This window comes from Elephantulus edwardii, unplaced genomic scaffold (genome assembly GCF_000299155.1).
Source record: "Elephantulus edwardii isolate Elephantulus edwardi_28Jun2011 unplaced genomic scaffold, EleEdw1.0 scaffold00078, whole genome shotgun sequence".
NCBI lineage: Eukaryota > Metazoa > Chordata > Mammalia > Macroscelidea > Macroscelididae > Elephantulus > Elephantulus edwardii.
The window spans coordinates 14380308-14405924 of record NW_006399828.1 but is presented as its reverse complement, the minus strand read 5'-3'; the positions used below and the strand labels follow the sequence as shown (position 1 = coordinate 14405924).

At 38.0% G+C, this 25617-nt stretch overlaps 2 protein-coding genes and 1 pseudogene across 2 annotated transcripts in view; 1 reads left to right on the top strand and 2 right to left on the bottom strand.

Annotated features, from left to right (window-relative positions):
* Window positions 1-25617, bottom strand: part of CDC73 (cell division cycle 73) — a 157789-nt gene that overhangs the window by 51655 nt on the left and 80517 nt on the right. The window lies entirely within an intron of this gene.
* Window positions 13384-14294, bottom strand: LOC102869189 (annotated as a pseudogene).
* B3GALT2 (UDP-Gal:betaGlcNAc beta 1,3-galactosyltransferase, polypeptide 2) lies at window positions 18476-24389 on the top strand. The gene is made up of 2 exons (XM_006889522.1): window positions 18476-18784; window positions 23000-24389. The coding sequence occupies exon 2, from the start codon at window positions 23124-23126 to the stop codon at window positions 24387-24389; it is 1266 nt and encodes a 421-aa protein (XP_006889584.1). The 5' UTR covers window positions 18476-18784; window positions 23000-23123.

The following is a 25617-nucleotide window of genomic DNA, read 5'->3' as shown; positions in this document are numbered from 1 at the left end:
GCATAAAAAGACAGCCAAAGAATGGAGAAATTGTGCTAATTGAAGAGGAAAACCTGCTTTCTCTTGAAAGTCAGAAACATTACAATTTACTAAGACAGAAAGCAGTCTAAAAAAGGCCTGAATTAAAATGGAAACAGGAAATGGTGACAGAGTGGTATCTGTAAGAAAGCCACAGTAGACTGTTTACCAATAATATTAGTTTAGTTTCAACATTTGAGATAATCTAAAGCTTTCTTATACTGGCAGAAAGAAACTGGTCTTTTCTGGGTAAAAAAAAAAAAAGATTAGGATTCATTTAAAAAAAAAATTATACCCAGTATTGGAAGAAAAATAAAGAGAAGGCAATAAATTTTGTAAATTTGGAAGGGGGAAGAAAAACAGTTTTACTTGAAATTTAGGAAAATACTGAAAACTCTTGTTGAAGAAATCTATATATGCAGAAATTTACATTTCAAAAGTTAAATAATAATCATACTCTCATACACATGTGTCTTTATAAAAAAGAATTTCTATATAGACTTGGTATTTAGAATTCACAAGTACTACCATGCAAAGTGAACCTTTTATTGTCTCCAACAAACCTGTCCCATTATTCTAATCACTGAATCAATCCATCTCATCCAGGGTCCTCCCCTCTTGTCCCACCACTCACCCAAGCATGATGTCCTTCTCCAAGAACTGGTCCCTCCTTGCAACATGTCCAAAGTATGTCGGACGAAGCTTTAGAATCCTTGCCTCCAAGGAGCAGCCTGGCTTCACCTTCTCCAGGATATACGTGGTTTGTTCTCCTAGCAGCCCAAGATATATTCAATACTCTTCTCCAGCACCAATGCCCAAAGGCATTCTCCTTCTATCATCCCTACTAATTGTCCAGCTTTCTGATGCATAGCAAAAAATGTTAGCTGAATCTTGGCTGAAAACAAAAGAGTACCAGAGGAATGTCTATTCCATTCACTATACAAAGGCATTTGATTGTATGGCTCACAACAAACTGTGGGTAACTCTGAGAAGAATGGGAATTCCAGAAGACTTGACAATGCTTATGCAAAACCTATACTTGGACCAGGAGCCAGTAATCAGAACAGAGCAAGGAAACACTGCATGGTTCAAAACTGAGAAAGGTGTATTCCTGGGATGTGTCCCATCTCCATAACTTTTCAATCTATATGCAGACTAGAATACCTGGTAGTCTGGACTTTATGAGGAGAAATGTGGCATCAGGATTGGAGGAAGAGTCATCAACAAACTGGATTGTGCAAATGAAACAATCCTGATTGCTGAAACTGAGGAGGACCTAAACTGCTTGCTGCAGAAGATTAAGGAATGCAGCCTTAAATATAGATTGAAGCTCAACATCAAGAAAACAAAGATTCTCACCTCTGGGATGATTGGCAGCATCATGAGAGATGATAAAGAGATTGAAATTGTTAACATTTTCAGTTCGCTTGACTCCACAATCAATGCTCTTGGTATCAGCAGCCAGGAAATTATAAGATTAATTACACTGGGAAAGCCTGCTGTCAAGAGACCTTTTCAAAGTACTGAAAAGCAATGATGTTAGTCAAGAGTATAAGGTGCACCTGATTCAGGCCATTATCTTTGCAATTCTTGTTATGTGTCAGAAAGCTAGACAATGACTAGGGATAATAGAAGGAGGTATATAGTTGTTGTTGTTATGTTCCGTCGAGTAGCCTGCGACTCATAGCGACCATAGGTACAACAGCCCTAAACACTCATCTATCCTGTGCCAATCACACTGCCTCTGACACACCCATCCCAACTAACCCAGTCACTGAATCAATACACCTCATAGAGGGTCTTCCTCTCCTGTGCCATCCCTCCACCCTCCCAAGCATGATGTCCTTCTCCAAGGACCTGTCCCTCCTTACAACATGCCCAAAGTATGTGAGACAAAGCCCCAGAATCCTTGCCTCCAAGGAGCAGCCTGGTTTAACCCTCTCCAGGATGAATCTGTTTGTTTTCTTGGCAGTCCATGGTATATTCAATACTCTTCTCCAGCACCACAACTGAAAGTCATCAATTCTCCTTCTATCCTGCCTAGTCATTGTCCAACTCTCTGATGCATAACAAATGACTGCAAATACCATAGCCTATATCAGACGCACCTTAGTCTCCAGAGTGACAGCACTGCTCTTCAGTACCCTGGAGAATCCCTAACAGCAGACTTTCCTATCACAATATGTTTTTTGATTTCCTGGCTCCTGGTTCCAAGAGTGTTGACCGTAGAGCCAAGAAGACTAAAGTTGTTAACAATCTCAATCTCTTCACCATCCATCCTGATGCTTGCTGCCAAGTGGTCCAGTCATGAGAATCTTTGTCTTCTTGACATTGAGGTATATAGTAGATATATAAATTAATGGTATTTTGACTAAGTAATGCATTTGCCTTAATATGACTGATTAACCATCACCAACCTGGGTAAACCCTATCTGTTTATTATGTAAATAAAGATGGCAACAATTATTATCAGATAGTATTATTGAGATAATATTCATTTGTTCTAGACACACACTGAAAACATACTAGAACCCAGAGAGAAAACTAAGAATTCCGCTGTATAAGCAAGAATGAAATTATCTCTGCCTTATTAAACTTATAATCTAATCAAGGAGTTAATTAAAAGTAACCAAAATGTTTTACTAACACACCCATGTACAAACAGCCTATCCTACACCATCCTCACAGTCTCCACCACACTCAAGCACATTGTAATCAACTGATCTCCTTGAATAACTTCCTCTTCTACTGCTGGCGGAAGTACTTGTCCCAGCATAATTCCAAACACTGGTCCCTCCGGACCAGATGTGATACAAAGTTTTACCATCCTCCAAGAATTAGCCTATGTACTTTCTCCAAAATAGATTTACTTGTTCTTTTTGAAGTCCATGGTCTATTCAACACTCCTTGCCTATAGTAGAACTCAAATGTATCAATTCATTAGTCTTCCTATTCACTGTCGAACTTTAAAATGCATATGAAGCAACTGATGTCATTGTTATGTGCTATTAAGTCGCTTGCGACTTATAGTGATCCGACTTATAGTGATCCGACGTATAAGAGCTCTAAAACGCCATTCTGTCCTGTGCCAACCTAGCCATCTCAAATGCACTCATGCTCACCACTCCACTTACAGAATCGATCCATCTCATCGAGGGTCTTCCTCTCCTGCGCCGTCCCTCCACTCTTCCAAACATGATGTCCCTCTCAAAGGACCAGTCCCTCCTGGCTACATGCCCAAAGTATGTCAGATGAAGCTTCAGAATCCTTGACTCCAAGGAGTATTCCAGCTTCACCTTCTCCAGGACAAACCTGTTTGTTCTACTAGCAGTCCACGGTATATTCAACACTCTTCTCCAGTACCACAGCTCAAGGTATCAATTCTCTTTCCATCATCCCTATTCACTGTCCAACTCTCTAATGCATAGCACGTAATTACGAAGACAATAGCCCAGATCAGGCGCACCTTAGTCTCCAGCCTGACGTCATTGCTCTTCAGTACTCTTGAGAAGTCCCTCACAGCTGACTTTCCCAATGCAATGTCTCTCTTGATTTCCTGGCTGCTGTTACCAAGAGTGTTGACTGTGAAGCCAAGTAAACTAAAACTGTTAACTATCTCAATCTCTTCACCATCCATAATGATGCTGTCAATTGGCCCAGGGATGAGAATCTTTGTTTTCTTGATGTTGAGTTTCAATCCTTACAGGAGGCTGAAGTCCTTGACCTTCCGCAGCAAGCACTTCAGGTCCTCCTCAGTTTCAGCAAGCAGGGTTGTATCATTTGCATAATGAAGGTTGTTCATGACTCTTCCATCAATCCTGATGCCACATTCCTGTTAATCTGTTCTGCATACAGATTAAAAAAGGTATGTAGAAAAAAATACATCCCTGACGGCCCCCCTTCATTTTGAACGATAATGTCTCCTTGCTCTGTTCTGATGACTGCCTCTTGGTCCAAGTATAGGTTTCACATTAGCACAATCAAGTGTTCTGGGATCCCCACTCTTCTCAGAGTCAGCAACAGCTTGTTGTGATCCACACAGTCAAAAGCCTTTGCATAGTCAATGAAGCACAGATAGACATTTTTCTGATAATACCAAGGCTTTAAACAGACATCCTTGCTCTTTAGTACTTTAAAGAGTTCCTTCACAATATAGCAAGGAGTTCAAAACAACTGAAGTGCCCATCAACAAACGAATGGATAGAGAAGCTGTGGTATATTCACACAAAGGACTACTATGTGGCATTGAAAAACAAGGAACTCATGCAATATTATTCAAAATGGGTGACCCTGGAGGACATTATGCTGAGTGAAGTATCTCAGTCACAAAAGGACAAATACTGCATGGTGCCACTGCTGTAAAACAGGACTGACCTCGGGGTTGGGAGGAGACTGAGATGGATGGGTTCAATAATGTATACTGCCACTTCACCAAATAAGACATTCAGATGGCCAACAAGCACATGAAGAAATGTTCAAAATCCCCAGCTCTAAGAGAGATGCAAATCAAAACAACTATGAGATATCATCTCACTCCAGTCAGAATAGCAAAATTTAACAGAATAGCAAGCAACAAATGCTGGCGAGGTTGTGGAGAAACTGGAACCCTTATTCACTGTTGGTGGGAATGTAAAATGGTGCAACCACTGTGGAAGGCGATATGGCGCTTTCTCAAAAAGTTGCAAATAGAGATACCATTTGACCCAGCAATTCCACTACTGGGAATATATCCCAAAGAGACCATAACTGACATCCAAGCAGATATATGCACAACCATGTTTATCGCAGCTCTGTTCACAATAGCAAGGAGTTGGAAAAAACCCAGGTGCCCATCAACAAACGAATGGGTAGAGAAGCTTTGGTATATTCATACAATGGAATACTATGCTGCATTGAAAAACAAGGAACTCATGCAATATTATTCAAAATGGGTGACCCTGGAGGACATTATGCTGAGTGAAGTATCTCAGTCGCAAAAGGACAAATATTGCATGGTGCCACTGCTGTAAAATGGGACTGATATCAGGGTGGGGTTAAGACTGAGAAAAACTGGATAAATTATGTATACTGCACTGAAACAGATGAGGGACTGAATAATTTAAAAGCGATGTATGATAGAGTATTATGGTTATCACAAGAGTCCACAATTAAGGTTGCATAGTGGAATGTATTTGGGGTGGTGGGAGGGGTGCAGGGGGATTGTGTACCAGGGAGGGAGTCTTCCTTTTACTTTTGAAAGAGAGGAGCGAACTGGGGGGCGGGGGAAGAGGGCTGGGCGGGGAGAGAAGTGCAGCAATGAATGAATGGAAATCCAAATTCTCTGTAAACGTTCATTAAAATTATTTAAAAAAAAAAAAAGAAAGAAAGAAATCAGAGGGCAAAGGAGACCTACTACTTCCTAAAGGCCTGTGTATCATTGTATATGATTACATATTAAATTATGCCAAACCTATTAAAAAGACATTGCCGTTGAACCAGGAAAAAAAAAATGTATACTGCATTGAAACAGATGAGGGAGAAAACTGTTTAAGAGGGAAAATTATTAGGTATTTTTGTCATGACAGGCGTCCAGAACGAAGGCTGTATAGTGGAATGGCCCGGGGGGAAGGATTGTAAAACTATAAAATAATTTTTCTTTTACTTTTCCAAGAGGGTAGTATACTGGGGAGAAGGCTGGGAGGGGAGAAAAGTGCAACAATGAATGAATGAATGGAAATCCAAAGTCTCTGTAAATTTTCATTGAAATTAATAACAATTTTTTTTTAAAAAGTTCCTTGATAGAGGCTTTGTCAAACACACATTATGTAGGTGATACATAAATATGCATGTGTACTGTTATTTTCAGTTTAGTTCCTGAAAGATTATAATTGTTAAGTCCATTTATTTCCACAAAGAAACATTCTCTGAGTAAGATTATGTTTTAATGAACAAAGTATACCAACAATTTCTATATGTTCAACTCAGTGACACTGATTACATGCTTTGGGATATACATCTATAACCATAAGCCTTTTCTGTGTTGCTCCTTCCTAACAAAACTCTCTGTCCCCCTCTAAGGTTCCTATTTCATCTCTCAAGTTGATTTATTTAACTCAAAATAATATATTGAAAAATAAATGTTGGTGAGGATATGGAGAGATTAGAATCCTTATGATGAAAATATAAAATGGTGCAGCCACTATGGAAAATGATGTGGCACTTGGTCCTGGAAATTGTCATTAAGTTAATCAAGAGACAGGTCAAATAAAGCGAGTAATAACATCGATGAGGAATGTGTTCCTCAAAAAAATTAAAAACAGTATCAAAAAAGTCAGCATTAGTTCAAAAACAAAGATGAGAAGGCAACAAGGGAAACTGAAGACAGGTGAATGGAAACAGGAAACACCAGAAGAATGCGAAAAGATTGCTGTTACATTAGAGGTTGCTAACTAATACCACAAAACAAAATGGATATAAACTGTTGAATGAGAAAAATATTCACTCCATAAACTCATCCAAAGCAAAAGAAAATGTTCATAAATAAGCAAACAAAACCAGTATTGCACTTTCTCCAAAAACAAGGTCAAAATGACTCTATAATGTACCAGTACCACTCCTAATATATAATCTAGAGACTTAAAAATAACACAGAGAGACACATATTGCTGCCTTCTTTCCAAGCAAATAAACAAGTGTTCACTAGGGAAGAGTGAAAGTACAGACTGTGGTGCCTATATACAGCAGAATACTCAACTATAAAGAACAATGATGAGTCCACAAAATAGTTATGACATAGATGGACCTGGAAGGCATAATGTTACATCAAATATATAAGGATAAATATTGTATGACCTCTCTTTTTCAAGAAGACATGAATAAATAAATGTAGAAGGATCAATGTTCATTGGTGGTCACTAGGACTTAAGTGGCGGAAGAAAGATGGGCAATTTCTTCCAGGGTGATTTTAAATGCCTTTAAAACCCGAAAGGAGGGTCAACTATAATCGACTCGATGGGGTCTAAAAACATATATAGAAACTTTAGCTTTGTAGTTATACTCTGTCCTGTAGAGTCACTATGAGTGTCTGGTTGAGAAGTACCTATAGGTTTATGTGTAAGTACACATACATGAAAGCAGGCATATATATTCATTAATGACACAAATATATCTAGTGCTCAGGTGTTAATACAGCTTTTCTCAGTTGAAGGTTAGTATAATATTATCATGGAATAATTCAGTCAACTGGTAGAATGTGGTCATGTGATATGATCAGAGTTGACTCTAGACTCACAGAAACCCTACACACAACAAAACAAAACCTCGTCCTTTCCATGGTCATCCTCGTAACCTCCACCATGCTCAAGTCCATTACTGTACGTCACCTTGTCAATCATTCTCATTAAAGGTCGTCTCTTTTTCACTAACAACTCCACTTTTCCAAATGCAATGTTTTTTCCATGGATTTATGCTCCTGACAGTTGTGTCAAAAACAAATCAATCAAGTTTTACCATCTTTGCCTCAAAGCACCAGGTTCCGCAAGACAGACGTGTTCATTTTTTGGCAGTACTTTAGAACTTAGGAGAGATCCCTGGCAGCAGATTTCCCCAGTGCAGCACATATTTTGGTTTCCTGACTGCTACTACCAGGTATTAATCGTAGAGTCAAGTAAACCAGTATCACTGACAAATCCAATCTTTTCTCTATAATCATGATGCTGTCTACTGGTCTAGTGATAAGGATTTTTGTTTTCTTGATGTTGAGATATTGAAAGCTTCTGTCTTTGATCTTCTCCAGTAAGTACCTGATGTCTTCTTTACTTCCTGCAAAACAAGGTTTTGTCATCTCCATAATGAAGACTGTTGATGAACCTTCCTTTAACCTTGATGGCACTAATATTTACATAGCTCAGCTTCCCTAAGAATTTGCTTCTTGTTATTGTTGTTGTTATGTGCTACAGAGTCACCTATGACTCACAGCAACCATATGTACAACAGCTCTAAATCCTGCCCTATCCTGAACCAATCTCACTCTTTTTGACATACCTACTACCATTACCCCAGTTATTGTGTCAATCCAGCTCACACAGGGTCTTCCTCTCCTGCACTGTTCCGCCACCCTTCCAAGCATTATGTTCTTCTCTTGGCAACATGCCCAAAGTATATGAGACAGAGCATTTAAAATCCTTGCCTGCCAGTTCACTCCCCTCTCCGAAAAGGAAAAAGGGGGGGGGGGGTGAATCCTTGCCTGCAAAAAGCAACCTGATTTCACCCTCTCCAGGACAGACCTATCTGATCTCTTGGCAGAGTATGGTATGTTCAATACTCTTCTCCAGCATCACAGCTCATAGGCATCAATTCTTCTTCTATCATTTTTAGTCACTGACCAGCTCCATCACGCACAAGTAACTGTGAAGACCATGGCTTAGATCAGGCATACCTTAGTCACCTTAGTCTGGCTCTTCAGCACTCTGGAGAGGTCCCTGACAGCAGATTTTCCTAATGCAATTTATCTTTTGACTTCCTGACCATTGGTGCCAAATGTTTTAATTGTGGAGCTAAGCAAGCTGAAACTGTGAACAATCTCAATCTCTTCTCCATCTACCACGATGCTGTCAATCAGCTCCGTGGTGAGAATCTTTGTTTTCTTGATGTTGTGCTTCAATCCATGTTGAAGACTGCAGTCCTTGACCTTCTGAAGCAAATGCCTCAAGTGTTCCTCAGTTTCAGCAAGCAAAGCTGAGTCATCTGTGAAACACAGGTTGTTGCTAAGTCTTCCTGTAATCCTGATTTCACATTCATCCTCATAAAGTCCAGCCTCCCAGATGGTCTGCTCCACATATAGACAGACTAAAGAGGTATGGAGATAGGATGTATCTCTGACATTCACCTACCCTGATTTTGAACCATGCAGTGTTTCCTTGCTCTATTCTAATGACTGCTTCCTGGTCCGAGTATAAGTTGTGCACGAACACAACTGAGGGTGCTGGGACTCCCATTCTTCTCAAGGTATGCCACAATTCCTTGTGATCCACAAAGTCAATGCCTTTGCTTAGTCAATAAAACACAGAAACATACCTCTGGTACTCTATAACATTGTCTATAATGTCCCTAGTGCCACCACTATATACTTATTGAATAGGTATGGAGAAAACATACATACATATGGAATAAGACAGTTCACAAACATCCTGAAATGCATTCTAGAAAAGTAGCATCTGAGTCCTTAAAAGCTCAGGAACAGTCAACTAAGATACCTTTATACTGACACTAGAAGAAACAGATGGTGCCTAGCTACCACTATTGGTCATTCTGACCAGAGTGACACAAATCAGGCAGAGGAAATTGAAAACAAATATGTACCAGAATTCCAAATTTAATATTTTAAAAATAGACAAAAATCTAGACAAATTGGAAAAGCAGAGAGCCTGTGAGTATCTCCCTGAGAGATACTCTTTAAGCCTAAATTAAGACTTACCCCCCAGTACTGCCTTCTACCAAAGTTGCAAAATGACACAAAGACTATTAGCTATAAGATTGGTGCTTTAAAAAAAAATCACTATAACACTGAAAGATGAACAATTTTTTCAAGGCAAATATAAAAACAATGAATATGCAGGGAAGAAAAATGTTGATATATTCTGAAAATTTAACTAGTGTCATGAAATACTTACTGAAAATTTTAAATGGAAACCTAATTTGCTATGTATAAACTTCAACTAAAAACCTCAATTTGAAAAAATTAATATAATACATTCAACTATAATAAGGATGACAAAATATCAAAATGAGAAGGAATAAAATATTGACGTTCAAACTTATTCCATTTCAATCCTATCACTTTTACCTGCTTCTGCCTTTTTTGTTTTGTTTTCAGTACAGTGTACTATACTGATGATACATGACAAGATGGGCTCTCCAAGCTCCTCCCCTTTCTTGGGGAATTGATGGAAGCTGTGCCAAGGATGTGAGATTCTCATTGTGTGGGAAGATCGAGTTGGGGCAAGGAGGCATTGCTGACAGACAATCCTGAGAGAGTTGTCATCTTTTTCATGGTTCACATCCATCACAAACTTGGGGGCATCGGCAGAAGGAGCAGAGATGAATACCCATTTGGCACCACCGTTCAAGTGAGCTCCAGCCTTCTCCAAGGTTGTGAAGACACCAGTGGACTCCACAACATACTCAAAACCAGCATTACCCTACTTGATGTTGGTGGGATCTCGATTCTGGAAGACAGTGATGATTTTCCGACTGATGACCGGATTTTCCATTGATGACCACCTTCCCATTCTCAGTCTTGACAGTGCTGCTGAACTTGCCATGGGTGGAATCATATTGGAACATATAGACATGTCACTGAGGTCAACGAAGGGGATCATTAATGGCAACAACATCCACTTTGCTAGAGTTAAAAGCAGCCCTGGTGACCAGGCACCCAAAGCAGCCAAATTAATTTATTCCGACCTTCACCATCATGTCTTAGGGATGTAGCTGAGGCTACAAGAGAGGGCAAGCTGGATCTATGAGAAGCAGAGAGCTCTGTTTCCCCTTTTTTAACAGAAAGTTTCTTAGACTACAGTTCTCATTTGTAATCCAAATGTAACTGTGATACTCAAACTAAATCCATTCAATATGTCCACCTCTCAAAAAAGACCTTTAGGAAAAAAACATTATACTTTGGGCATGCTATCAAGTGTGGCCAGTCCTTGGAGAAGAATATCATGCTTGGGAGGGTGAAGGATCAGCACCAGAGAGGAGGACACTTGCTGACATTGATTGACCTATGTGATTACAGCAGTGGGTTCAGGTGTGTAGATGATTAGCTCAGGATAGGGCCATGTTCATAGCCATACTCATATAATCATTTAAAGTTGTACTCAACTCGAGAGCCCATCGTAACAACTCCTCTCTAAACCTGCTTTCTTATCTACCATGTTGTTGTTACATGCCATCGAGTCGCTTGCGACTCACAGTCAGTGACCCTGTGTACGACATCCCTAAACTCTGCTCTGTCCTGTGCCAATAGCACTGTCTCCAATACACCCACCCCGATTACCTGAGTCACTGAATCAATCCACCTCATAGAGGTTCTTTCCCTCCTGTGCTGTTCCCTCCACCCCCCCACCCCAAATATGATGTCCCTCTCCAAGGACCGCTCCCTCCTTACAACATGTCCAAAGCAAGTTAGACAGAGCCACAGAACCCTTGCCTTCAAGGAGCAGCCCGGTTTAAACCTTCCCAGGATGAATCTGTTTGTTTTCCTAGCTCTCCATCTATCCTCCTTTGTCACTGTCCAACTCTCTGATGCATAACAAGTGAGTGCAAAGACCATGGCCTTTGTATCAGACGAACTTTTAGTCTCCAGAAAGACACCATTGCTCTTCAGTACTTTGGAGAGGTCCCTAACAGCAGACTTTCCCATAGCAATGCGCCTTTTAATTTCCTGGCTGCTGGTGCCAAGACTGTTGACTGTGGAGCCAAGCAAACTAAAGCTGTGAACTATCTCAATCTCTTCACCATCCATCCTGATGCTGCCAATTGGTCCAGCGGTGAGAATCTTTGTCTTCTTGACATTGAGCCTCAATCCATATTGGAGACTGCAGTCCTTGACCAGCAAGCGCTTCAAGTCCTCCTCAGTTTCAACAAGCAGGGTTGCGTCATCTGCATAACGCAGATTGTTGCTAGATCTTCCACCAATCTTGACCCCACATTTCTCCTCAGGTTGAAAAGGTATGGAGACAGGACACATCCCTGGTGCCCTTCCCAATTTTGAACCATGCAGTGTTTCCTTGCTCTGTTCTGACGACTGCCTCTTGGGCCAAGTATAGGTTTCGTATTAGCATGATCAGGTCACAGTTTGTTATGATCCACACAGTCAAACGCCTTTGCATAGTCAATGAAACACAGATAGACATTCCTCTGGTATTCCCTGTTTTCAGCTAAGATCCATCTAACATTAGCTACAATATCCCTAGTACCACGGCCCCTTTTAAACCCAGTCTGGGCTTCTGGCAATTCTCTGCTGATGTGCTGTTCCAGTCATTTTGGATAATCTTCAGTAGCATCTTGCTTGCATGTGAAATCAATGATATTATTCTATAGTTTCCACACTCTGCTGGGTCACCCTTCTTTGGGATGGGAATAAATACAGATCTCTTCCAATCAGTTGGCCAAATGGTTGTTCTCCAGATTTCTTGGCACAACTTGGTGAGCACGTCCAGGGCAGCATCTATTAGCTGAAATATATCACTTGGTATGCCATCTATTCTTGGGGCCTTAATTTTTGCTATTTCCTTCAAAGCAACTTGAACTTCTTCGTTCATCACCATAGGCTCTTGCTCCTATGTTGTTTCATGAAATTCTTCTGTGTCTGCCAACCCCTTTCGATACAGTGACTCAGTATATTCTTTCCATCTTCTTTTAATACTTCTTGGATCATTTAATCATCTACCATAGCTATTAAAACAAGTAATACTTTCTATTATTTATATTTTAGTAACTGTTATTCTATGTGAAGTTTCAATATATTAGATCTACCTGAGTTTATAAATTCTTCACTAGTATACTCCTAAAAATGGGCTGGGGTGCAGGAAGTAATAAATAAGGCACCTAAAAATATTTTCATCAAAGCTGCTAACCAGGGGACGTCACAAACTTAATAAACTCAGGTTATCTCTTATCTAAAAAATTCTTCATATTGATCTTTTTTTTTTTTTGCATTCTAATCCTAGTTTATTCAATAAAATCCTTCCAGTCTACACAATAAGGTACAAACACAACAGTACCTAAACACTACAGTTACAAAACTCCAAACAGAAATGTTATAGCTCTGACTGTACAAAAGCAGACGAGTGGTTGATCTGAAGACCTCCTCAGTGATAGGTGTCCAGGTGTCCCAGAGCTGGCCTCTCCATTGATTTCAGAGAGAAGGGGGACAAGCTGTGTAGGGGCCAAACCATGTAGGGGGAACTTCTCACATCCATGATGGGGCAAGGGCTCCACTGCACGGTAGTGACCAAGTCATTGGGGGACACACAAACACACACACAAGAGCAGGCCTGACAAGACCGGTGACACAAATGTGCATGGTCTATCTTGAAGAGTCTCAACCAGGTCACCAGACTGTTTATGGAAAGGCAGGCTATGCCCTCAAGTTGGGTCACAAACTTCCCTGCACACCATTGGCCCTGCTATGGACAAACTCTGGAATTGATGATACCTCGTCTGCAGCCAGGCTCAGAGGAACAGTCTCAACTGCTATTTAAGAAGCCTGCCCCTGGGCAAGGAAGTCCCTTTCTTCTCCGTCCTCCTTTGGCTGGAAGAGTGACAGAACATGCTGGGACGGGACATTAAGTTATGGGGGCGAGGGGCTTCCGTAGCCCGGCTTTATCGGGAGGAGTTGGAGCTGGAGCGGCTCCGGTGGCGGCGGCCAGGGGACCGGGAGCGCTGGCGTACAGGGGACCTACGTCGAGGAGAGCGAGACCGTCTCCTCATCCTTGGGGGTGACCGTCGCCACATGGGGGGAGGTGGAAGCATCCTCCTGGGTGGGCTGAATCGTCGGGGGGGCGGCCTGGGCCAGGGTGCCAGCACAGCTGTGGCAGTGATCTCCTGGCAATCAATCTGTCCCCCATCCATGTGTTTTAGTGCCTTCTTGGCCTCATCCGGATTCTCAAATTCCACATAGGCGTAGCCTTTAGACAGGTGGGGGTGCATCCTCTCCACAGGCATGTCAATCATCTTAATTTTCCCATAGGTGGAGAAGATCTCCATGATGTGATCCTTGGTCACATTCCGGGTTAGTCTGCCAATATGCACTTTGGTAGGCTTTGGGGAAGGACTCCGCCTCTTCCGTTCCTTTTCATCTCTTTTGGGAGGTTTGGATTTGGAGTGGGAGCGCCGCCTGTTGTCATGTCTGCGACGGGCTTGGCGAGCCGGAGGAGCTGCTGGAGCTGGAGCTGCGGGACGTGCTGGAGCTCCCAGAGCGGCTGGATGCTGAGGATGAGCTGGAGCCACTGCTAGAGCCGGTGCTAGAGGTGGAGCCTGAGCTAGAGGTAGAGCTGGAACGAGACCTGGTGCTGCTGCTGCCACTGGATGCACTCCGTCTCTTCCGGGTCTTGTCCCGGCCACGGTCCTTCTCACTGGACTCCTTGGTGGCCCCCTTGTCTTTAGAGCGGTCCTTGGACTTCTCGTCAGAGCGGTCTTTGCGCTTGGTTGGAGAAGGAACCCTAGTGCTGGACCTTTTATTATTCTCTTTGACTCCTAGCAAGCTCTTCCTTTTTCACTCCTGACAAATCCATTCTCCCCTTCCTTCTGGGGTGTTCAAAGCAGCAATGGTGGCCTCACTGATCTGAACTCTCACTTCTAACTTGAGTCTGAGAAACGATCCCTAATCGATTGCAATTTACGCCAAAGAGAAGCAGCTCGTTCCACCAGGCCGCGACCACCATTGGGGGCTGAGAAGCAGCCTGGCTCCAGGATACCTCCCGCCAAGACAGGTGAATGGCTCGCGAAGCGCGGATGGGATCGGATTCCTCCAACTTACATCTTCCCGCCAACACCGCCACCTCCAGTTCTCCTCCGTCGCCAAGGCTCATATTGATCTTTATTACTACTTGAACTGAAAGTGATACCCAACAAGCTTCTTGTTATATGACACGAAGTTGACTTACAGTGACCCTATGAACAACAGATCTGAACCCTGTCCTATCCCTGTGCCATCTTCATCATTTCTGACAACTTGAGAGAAACTGGAGAGTATTCAGCTGAGTGAAGTAACTCAGTCTCATAAGGACAAACATTGTATAATACCACTAGTGCAACAATAAGATAGCTCATACAACATATATGGGGACCCAAGAGGAAAAGGGGTGGGACCCAAGAGAGAAAGCAGTGGAAGCAGAAGGGGACAGGTAGGGGGCAAAACCACAGGGTTGCACAATTTGGTGGGTGGAAGAATGGGGTGAAGGAAATGGGAAGGATCTGGTAGGAACGTGAAAAGACAATGTAATGGTGTGCAAGGTCCAATGGTGATTAATTTTAGAAAACATAATGCATGGAAATGACTGTATGAAACACAATGTCAATGAAGAATACAGTGTAACACAAATGTATATGAACTTTGTATGCAAATCAATAAAAAAAGAAAAATATTCAGAGGGGAGCTTACAGCAATAAATGTCTACCTGGGGAAAAAATATGCTCTGTAACAGGGTTACATGTCCAACAGATATAATCATTAAAAATTCTATAGAAAGTTATATCCTGAAACATATGGTATCAACATGAGTCAGAAAGATTCTGTGAAAACTTTTATTTTAGGGTTCAACTTAATAGGATACACACAAAGGAATGGAGAGTCACTTCTTAATATACGCTTATTCTCACTGAATAAAAAAAATTACCTGTCCTGATCAAAGTGTCATTTCCAAACCCAAATCCCTGTCTTTTAACACTTTTTACCAAGGATGTGTAGTTGAACTTATATACTAGTTCTAAGAAATGTCTTACACTTACTATTTAGATAGTAAGCTCCTTGAGCAGACGATCTATATTTGGCTTATCATGTAACAATCATTCAAAAACCATCAGTTCCATGAATGAATCATTAAATGGTTCCATGGACAATCATTCAGAAACCATTAGTTCCATGTATATTCAATATAAACTATGAATTCAGAGGCACTGCAAATCCTATCTTTAAACTCTAACTGCTTAACAATTCCAGACATGTCTAGACCCTAAAATCAACTAGGACCAATCTGATAATAATCTTATACATCAAGGACATACATAGTATTAAAAAGTAAGCCTATGTAAGTAAAAATTAAAAGGCATTTATAACTATAAAACATTACAAAACAGCTGCCAGTTTTGCTGAGTGTGAAAAAGAGACCTGTCACATTTACTGAGTTAGGTGAACCTGAGAATCCTTATATTAAAAGAAACTAGACTAACAGAAGAACTTCTACAAGCTTGCCTGTCATAATTTAAAAAAAAAAAATAAAAAAATTTCTCTTAGCTGGAAATATGCAGGTTGCTAGAAGAAGTCACTAAGGAAACTTTCATCTCATATATACCCAATTTTCTGTACTTACATAAATTCTTAACCAGTTTAGCAGGCTGTAGATGTACCTAAAGCTTTAAAGAAAGTACCAGTTAAACAGATGGGCATATTTTAGTACAATTCTTAAGAATCTCTTTTGCTGTATATACACACACCTTGTAGGAAGCACAGCCGAGACAATGGCACAATGGGAACCCACGGGTTCAGCCCAATATTGGGAGGAACCACTACATAACAGGTTGCTGATGAAGCCTCTCTTAATAGTTAAAATTCATAATAAATTCTGGAACTGTATTAAACTCATCTTTGATTCTCTAGCATTTAATAAACTGTACCTAGCTGCAAAAGGTAGTAAATGGTATTTGTTCAGTCTGTATTTCTTGAGGAAACTGAAAATAAAAGCATTCATTCGGAAACCTTCATTCTTGAAATGCTATGCCCATCCTACAAAATGTCAATGTTATCAACAGCAGTGCTGTGCAGTATAATAGTTAAAACTAAGGATTAAGACCACCCTGTTCAATTTCAGCTTGGCCTCTTTCATCACTAATTAGCTAACATTTGGGCTAATTAATAAACAAGTCTAAGTTCTTGATTCCCTTCTCTTTTAGAATAATAAAATTGTTAAAAGGGGGATGGGAAATATTTAAAAGAAATCAGTCAGTTTTAAACACAGACTGAAGAATAGTAAGTAATCAGTATGGTGGATATAAAGACTAAATGCTAAGAAACAAATGTTTTAGTATTACCCTTCACACTCAGCAAAACAAAAACTCTTGCTACATTTTAGATGAAGCAAGAAACATTTAGATGTTCTTTCCAGTATTTCTAGGAAAGTGATATATGCTACTTTTGTGTATTTGTATATTCTAAAATAGTCAGGTGAATTCCTAAAGTAACAGAGCCAGTTATATCAGCTAAACCCAAAATCCTAATGACAAAAATTGAAATTTTAAACCTATATTCATCATAAAGAATAGAAACTACAAAAGAGACAGGCAAGATGAATACTATGTATGACAAAAAGAATATACTAGCTTAAGTTCCAAAGCTACAATTTCTAGGACTCAGTGTGCTCGGTGTGTCAGAGGGATGAAAACCCCTGATAATTAAGGCTACTAAAAACAGTAACAAAAAGATACTTGCCCAAGTTTAAAGAAAAGAGAGAAAGAAGCAGGTTCCAAAGCACACAGATACCTAGGAGACTACCCACAGAGAGTCCTCTTTTACAGCAAGTATCTAATACTTCCTGCAAAGTCTGTGTGTTAGAAAATCATTAAACGATCTTCAAATATTAGGATAAGGAAATATAATTAGTAAAACCTCATTATCCACCTGGAAGATCCTTTATAAGTATGTTGTATCTATTATATTTTGTTGGATTCTATCATATATGTATTTGGAAAATTTGTAAAGGAAAGGAAAAAATCATTTTTTCAAATGTTAACATTAAAAAGTGATTACAAATCAAGTTTTGCTGCCTTTAAGAACACTAAAACTCTACACAGAAGCACAAAAAGTGGTCTGTTTCAAATTACATTATCACTAAAGCAATCCAGACGCAAACTGTTATCAACTCGGCAATGGGGAGATAGATGGAAGGAACAAAAGGTATGTTAGGAATGAGGGATTAGGGTACAGATCAAAATAAATGGTCTGAGTCTTAGACTGTTTTTAAATAAATAGGATTTGAGAAAAGAAAAAAAATGCTTCAAAGAGAACTGTATACTGAAAGGGTTAAAAAGATCTCAAGTTCTTACAAAGACACACACACACACTGTCTCTAATGTACTTAAAGTTGTCTTATTTTTGCCTTACAAATTAACAATTTTTTAAAACTATAAAAATCAACACCAAACGTTGAAAACATTTAGAAAGCCTGTGTTTATAAAAGGAAGGAAACTGGTAAAATTAAATCACAACCATTCATTTCATAATCATCCCATTTTTATATTATTTCACTCATCATTACACTTGTGAAGACTATATATAATTTATCACACAGATACAAAATCTCTAAGCTTCTCCCTACCTTAGGTTTTTAGTCAAAATGAATGCAAACAATCACGTGGGATTCAGCCAAGCAGTGACGTTAAATTCTGCTCTGTCAGAAGAGAGCATCTGTCAAGCCCACATTTAAACTGCTGCCTGCCTGTGCAGCAGCTGAGGAGCCGTGGATTTCAAATTATAGACTAAAACCCCAGAAAAACTGCTCAGAAATCCTTCCTGCAGCTGCTAGGCAACTCTAAAAGACGAGAGGTAAAACCTATCCTTTTCCAATACAATCGAAGAACTACATTCTAGCTCTGGCCGTTTTACATTACAGCTCAGTGTTATTACTAGAAATATGGATACTAAGAAGAGAATACAGCACTGCATTGTCCAGCCTGGAAAACAGCAGATGTAAAAAGCTTCAATGCATCAACTGACGGGAAGAGTCGACAGTGCTCCACACAGAACGGACTACAGCTCTTTTGTTTAAAGAAAGGAAAAATGAAAGAAAGGAAAAACCTCTCCAGACTAGGACCTATATGAACAAGGAGGATAACTCCAAGACAAGCGGACAGATGGACACTTTGGATACTGTGAAAAGCAATCGCAGGAGGCAGACTGTTGGGGGATGTGCTCATGTTCGATAGCATCTTTTTTTGCTGAAGTGATGGCGTGCCAAAAGTATTTTCAGTGGGCATAATCCTCTCACCATAAATGGCCTGACCAAGGAAGGTAAGTTGAAACCTATGTGTGATAGTCACTTAAACCTCTGTTACCTTTTTTTAATAGCCCTAATACTAACAGCTCATAAACAAGTTCATATAATTCACTGTACTTGAAACTAAGAAAGGCTTTCTAAAGATATCCTTTAAAATTTGTCATTATTTAGAAGACAAGCTATTATATTCAGTTAAATGTGTAGCTTGAAATCACTCTGGGTTACAAATGTATGGGGTGGGGGTGGGGGCAGACAAATAGTAACAAGAGGAGCTTAAAGGATCTCTAAGAAATTAAAACTTAAAAAAATTCTGTAACCCTCTAAAGGAAACACAGCAACCCCTTACCAAATTGGGTCAAACTAAATTCTTATCTAGTAAATTAAAACACTCTCTTTAAAATGGCTATCAAAAGACAATGCCATGAAATTGCATTAAATAGTATCAAAGGTTATTTTAATATTCATAGCATTTCTCCAATGACCTTTTTAATTTTTAAGCGCAATATTTATAGCCATTATTTAGTAGCAAAATTTTCCTTCCAATATCTACCCACCTAAATAAAGAAGATAATGAAAAAAGCCTACAAGAAGTATCAACAAATTTTAAGTCTCATCTAGCTAGCAGAATACAGACAGGAAAGCAATAATATAGCATTGAATAAAGCAGTTTGAGTTTATTCCCTGTTCACCACCCGAGCAGATTCGCATGTCAGTATAGTGTCCATGAACACAACTTTAAACAAAGAGATATCAAGAGCTGCTAAAATTTCCTACCTGAAGTAGTGTGCTATTAAGTAGCATAAACAGTCAAATCTAAATGGTTCCTACTGATAATTTAAAAGCTGAAATGTAAAAATCGTAATATGAAAATACTGTTTTATACAAATATCAGTAAAGAGAAATACAAGGTCAAAAATTAGATATTAATGTAGCTACAATATTTCCAAGTAACAATAAGTAGTAACAAACTACAAATCACTCTATGTGTTAGCAGTGATAAATTTAATAAAGTATTATAACAACAATCAGTCAGAACAGAAAAAAAGAACACAAAACTCTAAAATTTTTACAAATCTTAACCTAGTTTGTTTTCCTCAGTCCACACAATCACTCAATATCTTACTGCTTTAGTAATAGCAATTGGGAGTATTTTTACTGACACATATAACCATTCCATTCCATTCCATTCCTAAATTAATGGTTAAAATTAAACAAGTCTATTAAATTATATTACTAGTATATATGACCTACTCTCATGCATAAATCATGAATACTTATTCTAAGAAATACAGAATTACTCTAAGAAATAGACAGTATTTTCACAAGTTTTAGATTCTTAAGTCCCTCTTAGTGCTTTTTACCTTTCAATGTTAAAGTCACCAGCTAGACATTTTTTTTATAAGCTAAATATCTCAAAAGCCTATTTTTAATCTTAAAAGATAACAATACTGTTAAAAGTGATAAAAAGTGATTGTATGAGTACACCAAACAAGTGAATCACATTTTTACAGTAGCATTCTACTCATGAATGTCAAAACATAACTAAATACATATTAATAACCTGAAATTATCACCATGACACAGATAAATAACTTTGAATATTATTATCCTGTAAATATAAAATCCCAAAACTATTCTGGCAAGCTACAAATATTTTAATCTTGTCTTGTACTCATTTTCAAGACTTGAAATACAACAGGAACTGAGAATAATTTCATTTTTTAGTACAAAATAGCTACTTTACTTTTACTTCCTTATTAACTGAAAAGTGCTAAGTGCCTGAAACATTTTGAAAACTTTGAAAAGATGGACCAATACATTTCTTTTATCAATAGGAGATTAAAAAATAGGTATAGAAAAGTCTTGGCGTCCTGACATTTACAAACTAACAACATTGTAATAGTTAAGATGGATGGTGATATCACTAGCAATAAGAAGAAAAATTACATTAGGAACAAAACCTATGCATTTATACTAGGTTACAATATACAATAATTGGCTTCCCGTAACACTGAAATATTCTGGAGCTACTGCTATGTTGACCTTATCTTCATCCATTCATTCCTTTATTGAAACATTGAAATATTTCTCATATTTAATGTTCCTTAAACTAACACATTTACACATTAAAAAGAATAACTGAACTTAAATCAGATTCCAAGGATTATAGTAACAGAAAGCTGATAAACTTAGCTTTGACATGTTTAAATTCACACACTCTCACACACACACACACACACACACACACACACACACACAGTCTCTCTCTCTTTCTTTCTCTGAACCTTATTTCTATTAACCTGCGGAGGATGATGGTGAGGGTATATCAATATTCTCTACGAAGTAGCTCTTTTGAAAATAAATACTTAAAAATAGTTTTCCTTGTTTAAACAGAAAGTCATTATTTACAAGTAAGAAAAGAAAAAAGTGAGTCTCAAAATCAGGACATTCATCTCTATTACTTCAACTTAGCTGATAGTAAAACTACTACATTTTACAGGTATAATCAATAGCTTTGGTCTTCATTCTAATGTTGTGAAATTAAATTTATGTAAATAAAAATGCTAATAAAGAAATTTGTTTTTCAAAATCTCAAGCTCTAAATAGCCAATTATAAATCTTAAATTTTTTTATATCTGAAACAATGTCATTTCAGAAATTAGAAATCATCAAATACTGATGCCTATACTATTACAGTTTAGAAATTTGTTCAAATTCCCACCCACTTGCTCCTCCTAGTGGCTGTTACCAGAATAGTAATAGTTTCATTCATACAGACCTAAAATTTTTAAAATCAGGAGCTTCAAAATATGTAACATTATACATATGCTTTTCTGCTATAATTATTTAATTATATGACTATCCACAGTGACACAATTTTCTTAAACTAGTTAAATTTCACATAGAAGTTATGCAAATCTCTTACTAACCATTCATCTTTAAATACAAAGGCTACAAAACACAGGTACGCATATGCTTAATTTTAAATAAACATTCCTATATGATTTTTTTATTACTGGCTATATAGTATTGCTTAAAGAAAAATCATTTTTATAGTAACAAGTTGAAAAGTACAATTTATATTTTACTGGTTCTTTCCCAAAATAATTTGTTTGGGGTAAGCTTCTCACTCACATCCCAGCCCTAACACTTTGATTGAGGGAAAACACTAAGAACAAATACGAAATAATTTTTAAAAGTTTAAATAATAGGTTGAAACACCTTGTTCAAAGATAACATACTAGTTAGCTGCTATCACTAACTTCTCAAACAGCACAATCATCTCTTGAAAATCTAAGGTACACTAAGTGATGTGCAATCAAAAGCTCTAGCAAACAAGTTGTCTACATGTACATATGAAAAATATTGTCCAAAATTTTAGTTACTAGATATAATAGTAGTTACTTGCAACATATTGTAGAGAAACTGGAAAAAAGATTGTTCAAAGTAGTTCTCTGTTCACCTAAGACAAATGACAGTGCTCTGTCAGAGCCCTAGATAATTAAAGAGAACTGCTTGTTGTATTTTAAAATGAATCTTACATTAAAGGAAGGAACCTCTGAATATCTCATATTTTAAGTGTAAGATTAAAATTAGAAAAGAATCCTTAAAAGTACTCATCATTTATTCCTGTCTAAAACTCCTGCACTGAAGTTACTGGACCCTGAAAATTAATTTTGACAGGTGCATCTTCTCATTGACTTTTTCAACACAGTAGGGGCCAATGGAAACATGCCAAGTGGTGTACTGTGACTAACAGAATTCTGCCATAATCAACCTTGCACCTTCTGTCCCACAACTGATACATGACCATTTTACAAAAAAAGGCCACTGACTGTGCACCATCCCACTAATGTTATGTCAAATCAATTTTAATTAATGCCATTAAATTTTCCATCTGTTCTCAAGGCTTTTTTTACATGGCATCTTTAAAGAATCTATGAATAGTTTTCTCTTACATGTGCATATAACTTTTAAATCTCAAGTCGAAGTACAAATGGCCAGAGCTACTGAGCAATAAAATAAGTAAAAGAAAATTAACTCATAATTTTTTTTCAGTGTTCCTTTTGTCAGAAAGTTTTCTTTTTCTACACGTTAGTAATTTTATTAAGAAAATGAAAAATTATAAGCTTCATTTCTGGGTTACTATATCTTCACAGCTTAATGAAACTTCATTGGAATTTTAAAATATTTGGTATTTTATAAATTTTTATGTTTCATCTTTGTAGAATGACTGCGAGGGACACAACGTGAAAGAATTAGAAAATGGTTACCAAAGAACAATACTGATTCAGGAAAAGAAAATAACATTTTCAGCCATTATCTCACATTCCATTTTTGGATATTTACAACATGCTTCAGTGGAGGAGAAGATACTGCTGCTTTGCAAAGATGACCTGGAATACCAAAAGATCTCTGTTCCGTACCCATCTTATTGGAGTACTTTCTCTAGTGTTTCTTTTTGCTATGTTTTTATTTTTCAATCATCATGACTGGCTGCCAGGCAAAGCTGGATTCAAAGAAAATCCTGTGACATACACATTCCGAGGATTTCGCTCTACAAAAAGTGAGACAAACCTCAGTTCCCTACGAAACATTTGGAAAGAAACAGTCCCTCATACATTGAGACCTCAAACAGTCACTAACTCCAACAACACAGACCAGTCACAAGGAGTTACAGGGTTGGAGAATACGCTTAGTGCCAATGGAAGTATTTATAATGAAAAAGGTACTGGACATCCAAATTCTTATCATTTCAAATACATTATCAATGAACCTGAAAAATGCCACGAGAAAAGCCCTTTTCTAATACTACTCATAGCTGCAGAACCTGGGCAAATAGAAGCCAGAAGAGCTATTCGGCAAACTTGGGGCAATGAAAGTCTTGCACCTGGTATACAAATCACAAGAATTTTTTTGTTGGGAATAAGTATTAAGCTTAATGGCTATCTTCAACGAGCAATACTAGAAGAAAGTAGACAATATCATGATATAATTCAACAGGAATACTTAGATACATATTATAATTTGACCATTAAAACACTAATGGGCATGAACTGGGTTGCAACATACTGTCCGCACAGTCCGTATGTTATGAAAACTGACAGTGATATGTTTGTCAACACTGAGTATTTAATACATAAGCTACTGAAGCCAGATCTTCCTCCCAGACATAACTATTTTACTGGTTATTTAATGAGAGGATATGCACCCAATCGAAACAGAGATAGCAAGTGGTACATGCCACCAGACCTCTATCCAAGTGAGCGCTACCCTGTCTTCTGTTCAGGAACTGGTTATGTTTTTTCTGGAGATCTGGCAGAAAAGATATTTAAAGTTTCTTTAAGTATCCGTCGTTTGCACTTAGAAGATGTGTATGTGGGGATCTGTCTTGCCAAGCTAAGAATTGATCCTGTACCCCCTCCCAATGAATTTGTGTTCAATCACTGGCGAGTTTCTTATTCAAGCTGTAAATACAGTCACCTAATTACCTCTCATCAGTTCCAGCCTAGTGAACTGATAAAATACTGGAACCATTTACAACAAAATAAGCACAATGCCTGTGCCAATGCAGCAAAAGAAAAGGCAGGCAGGTATCGGCACCGTAAATTACACTAGAAAAGATAAACTTTTCCCCCCAAACATGCAATCTGTAAATATTACTAAAAGCATGTATAGTTAAAACCGACTACATGGCTAGAACAAGTTTTAGTTAAAATTCATCACATGAAGGAATTAAAAAAAATATTTTTTTAATTTCTGAAGAGGGAAATTTTGAAAACATTATATAACAAGAAGGTATCTCAAAAAATCCATTTCCAATGTGTAAGGGAATTTTGTGTATTAACATGCAATAACAAGCATGCATACATCAATGGTCCAACTCTTATTACATGGGTCAACAAAATATATTTCTATTTTCCATGTAAATTCTACTTCAAAAATTGGAGGCTTTCAAAAGGTCCTTCATTTTAGATTTAATTTTATGTTAAGACAATTAAATGTGAATGAAACACTGCAATCAATTCTAAGGAAATATTTTCATTTTGCAAAGGAAAAGTTTGACCTTGTTATTATAGTTTTAAAATTATTTTCCATGCAATCTGATTTATTCCACAAATGCATTTCTAAAGTTCAAATGCTTCACCAATGCTGTTGTCATTTAAGTATTTACTCCTTAAAGACAATTGAGATACTCATTTTAATTGCTTTTATTAATATATATATTGGGGAAATTTATTTTGACGTGATAAAATGTGAATATAAATGTGTCTCAGGCTCAAGATTTTATAAAATAAGCTATTAAATGTTTCAAACGAGACAGATTTTGTTTCTTCTTTGATGTTAAGGGTCAAATTAGTATTTCAATTGGATCAATTCATGCACTCTTAAGAGTACAATCAATTAAATTTGAGTGTATCTGACTATAAAAATACATTTATTCTTCTAACAAAAGCAAAAGTGAGGCACAAAGAAAATTGTATTTTTCAAAAAAGTAAAGAGTGCAGCAGCAATTTCATTCAATACACTTTAAGATGCATGTCTGCCAAACTGCAACATATGGGAAGTTTATTTCCTAACAGCAGGTGTACACATGCCAGCACTTAATCATTTTATGGCACCTATTTCTCTGTTTGAGTGCCAAGTTTACAGAACTGTAGTTTACATTTCATAGATGATAAATATTCTACATAATTAAAATCCTTTTTTGGGGGGAGAATTGGGGGAAATCACAAATGTTTCAGGGAACACTTGATTCTAGGATGAACACTGTAAGTGATGCACCTTTACCAAGTTTTTGGGTTTTTTAATAATAAAAAAAAGGTAAACAAAATCTTTACTGAGT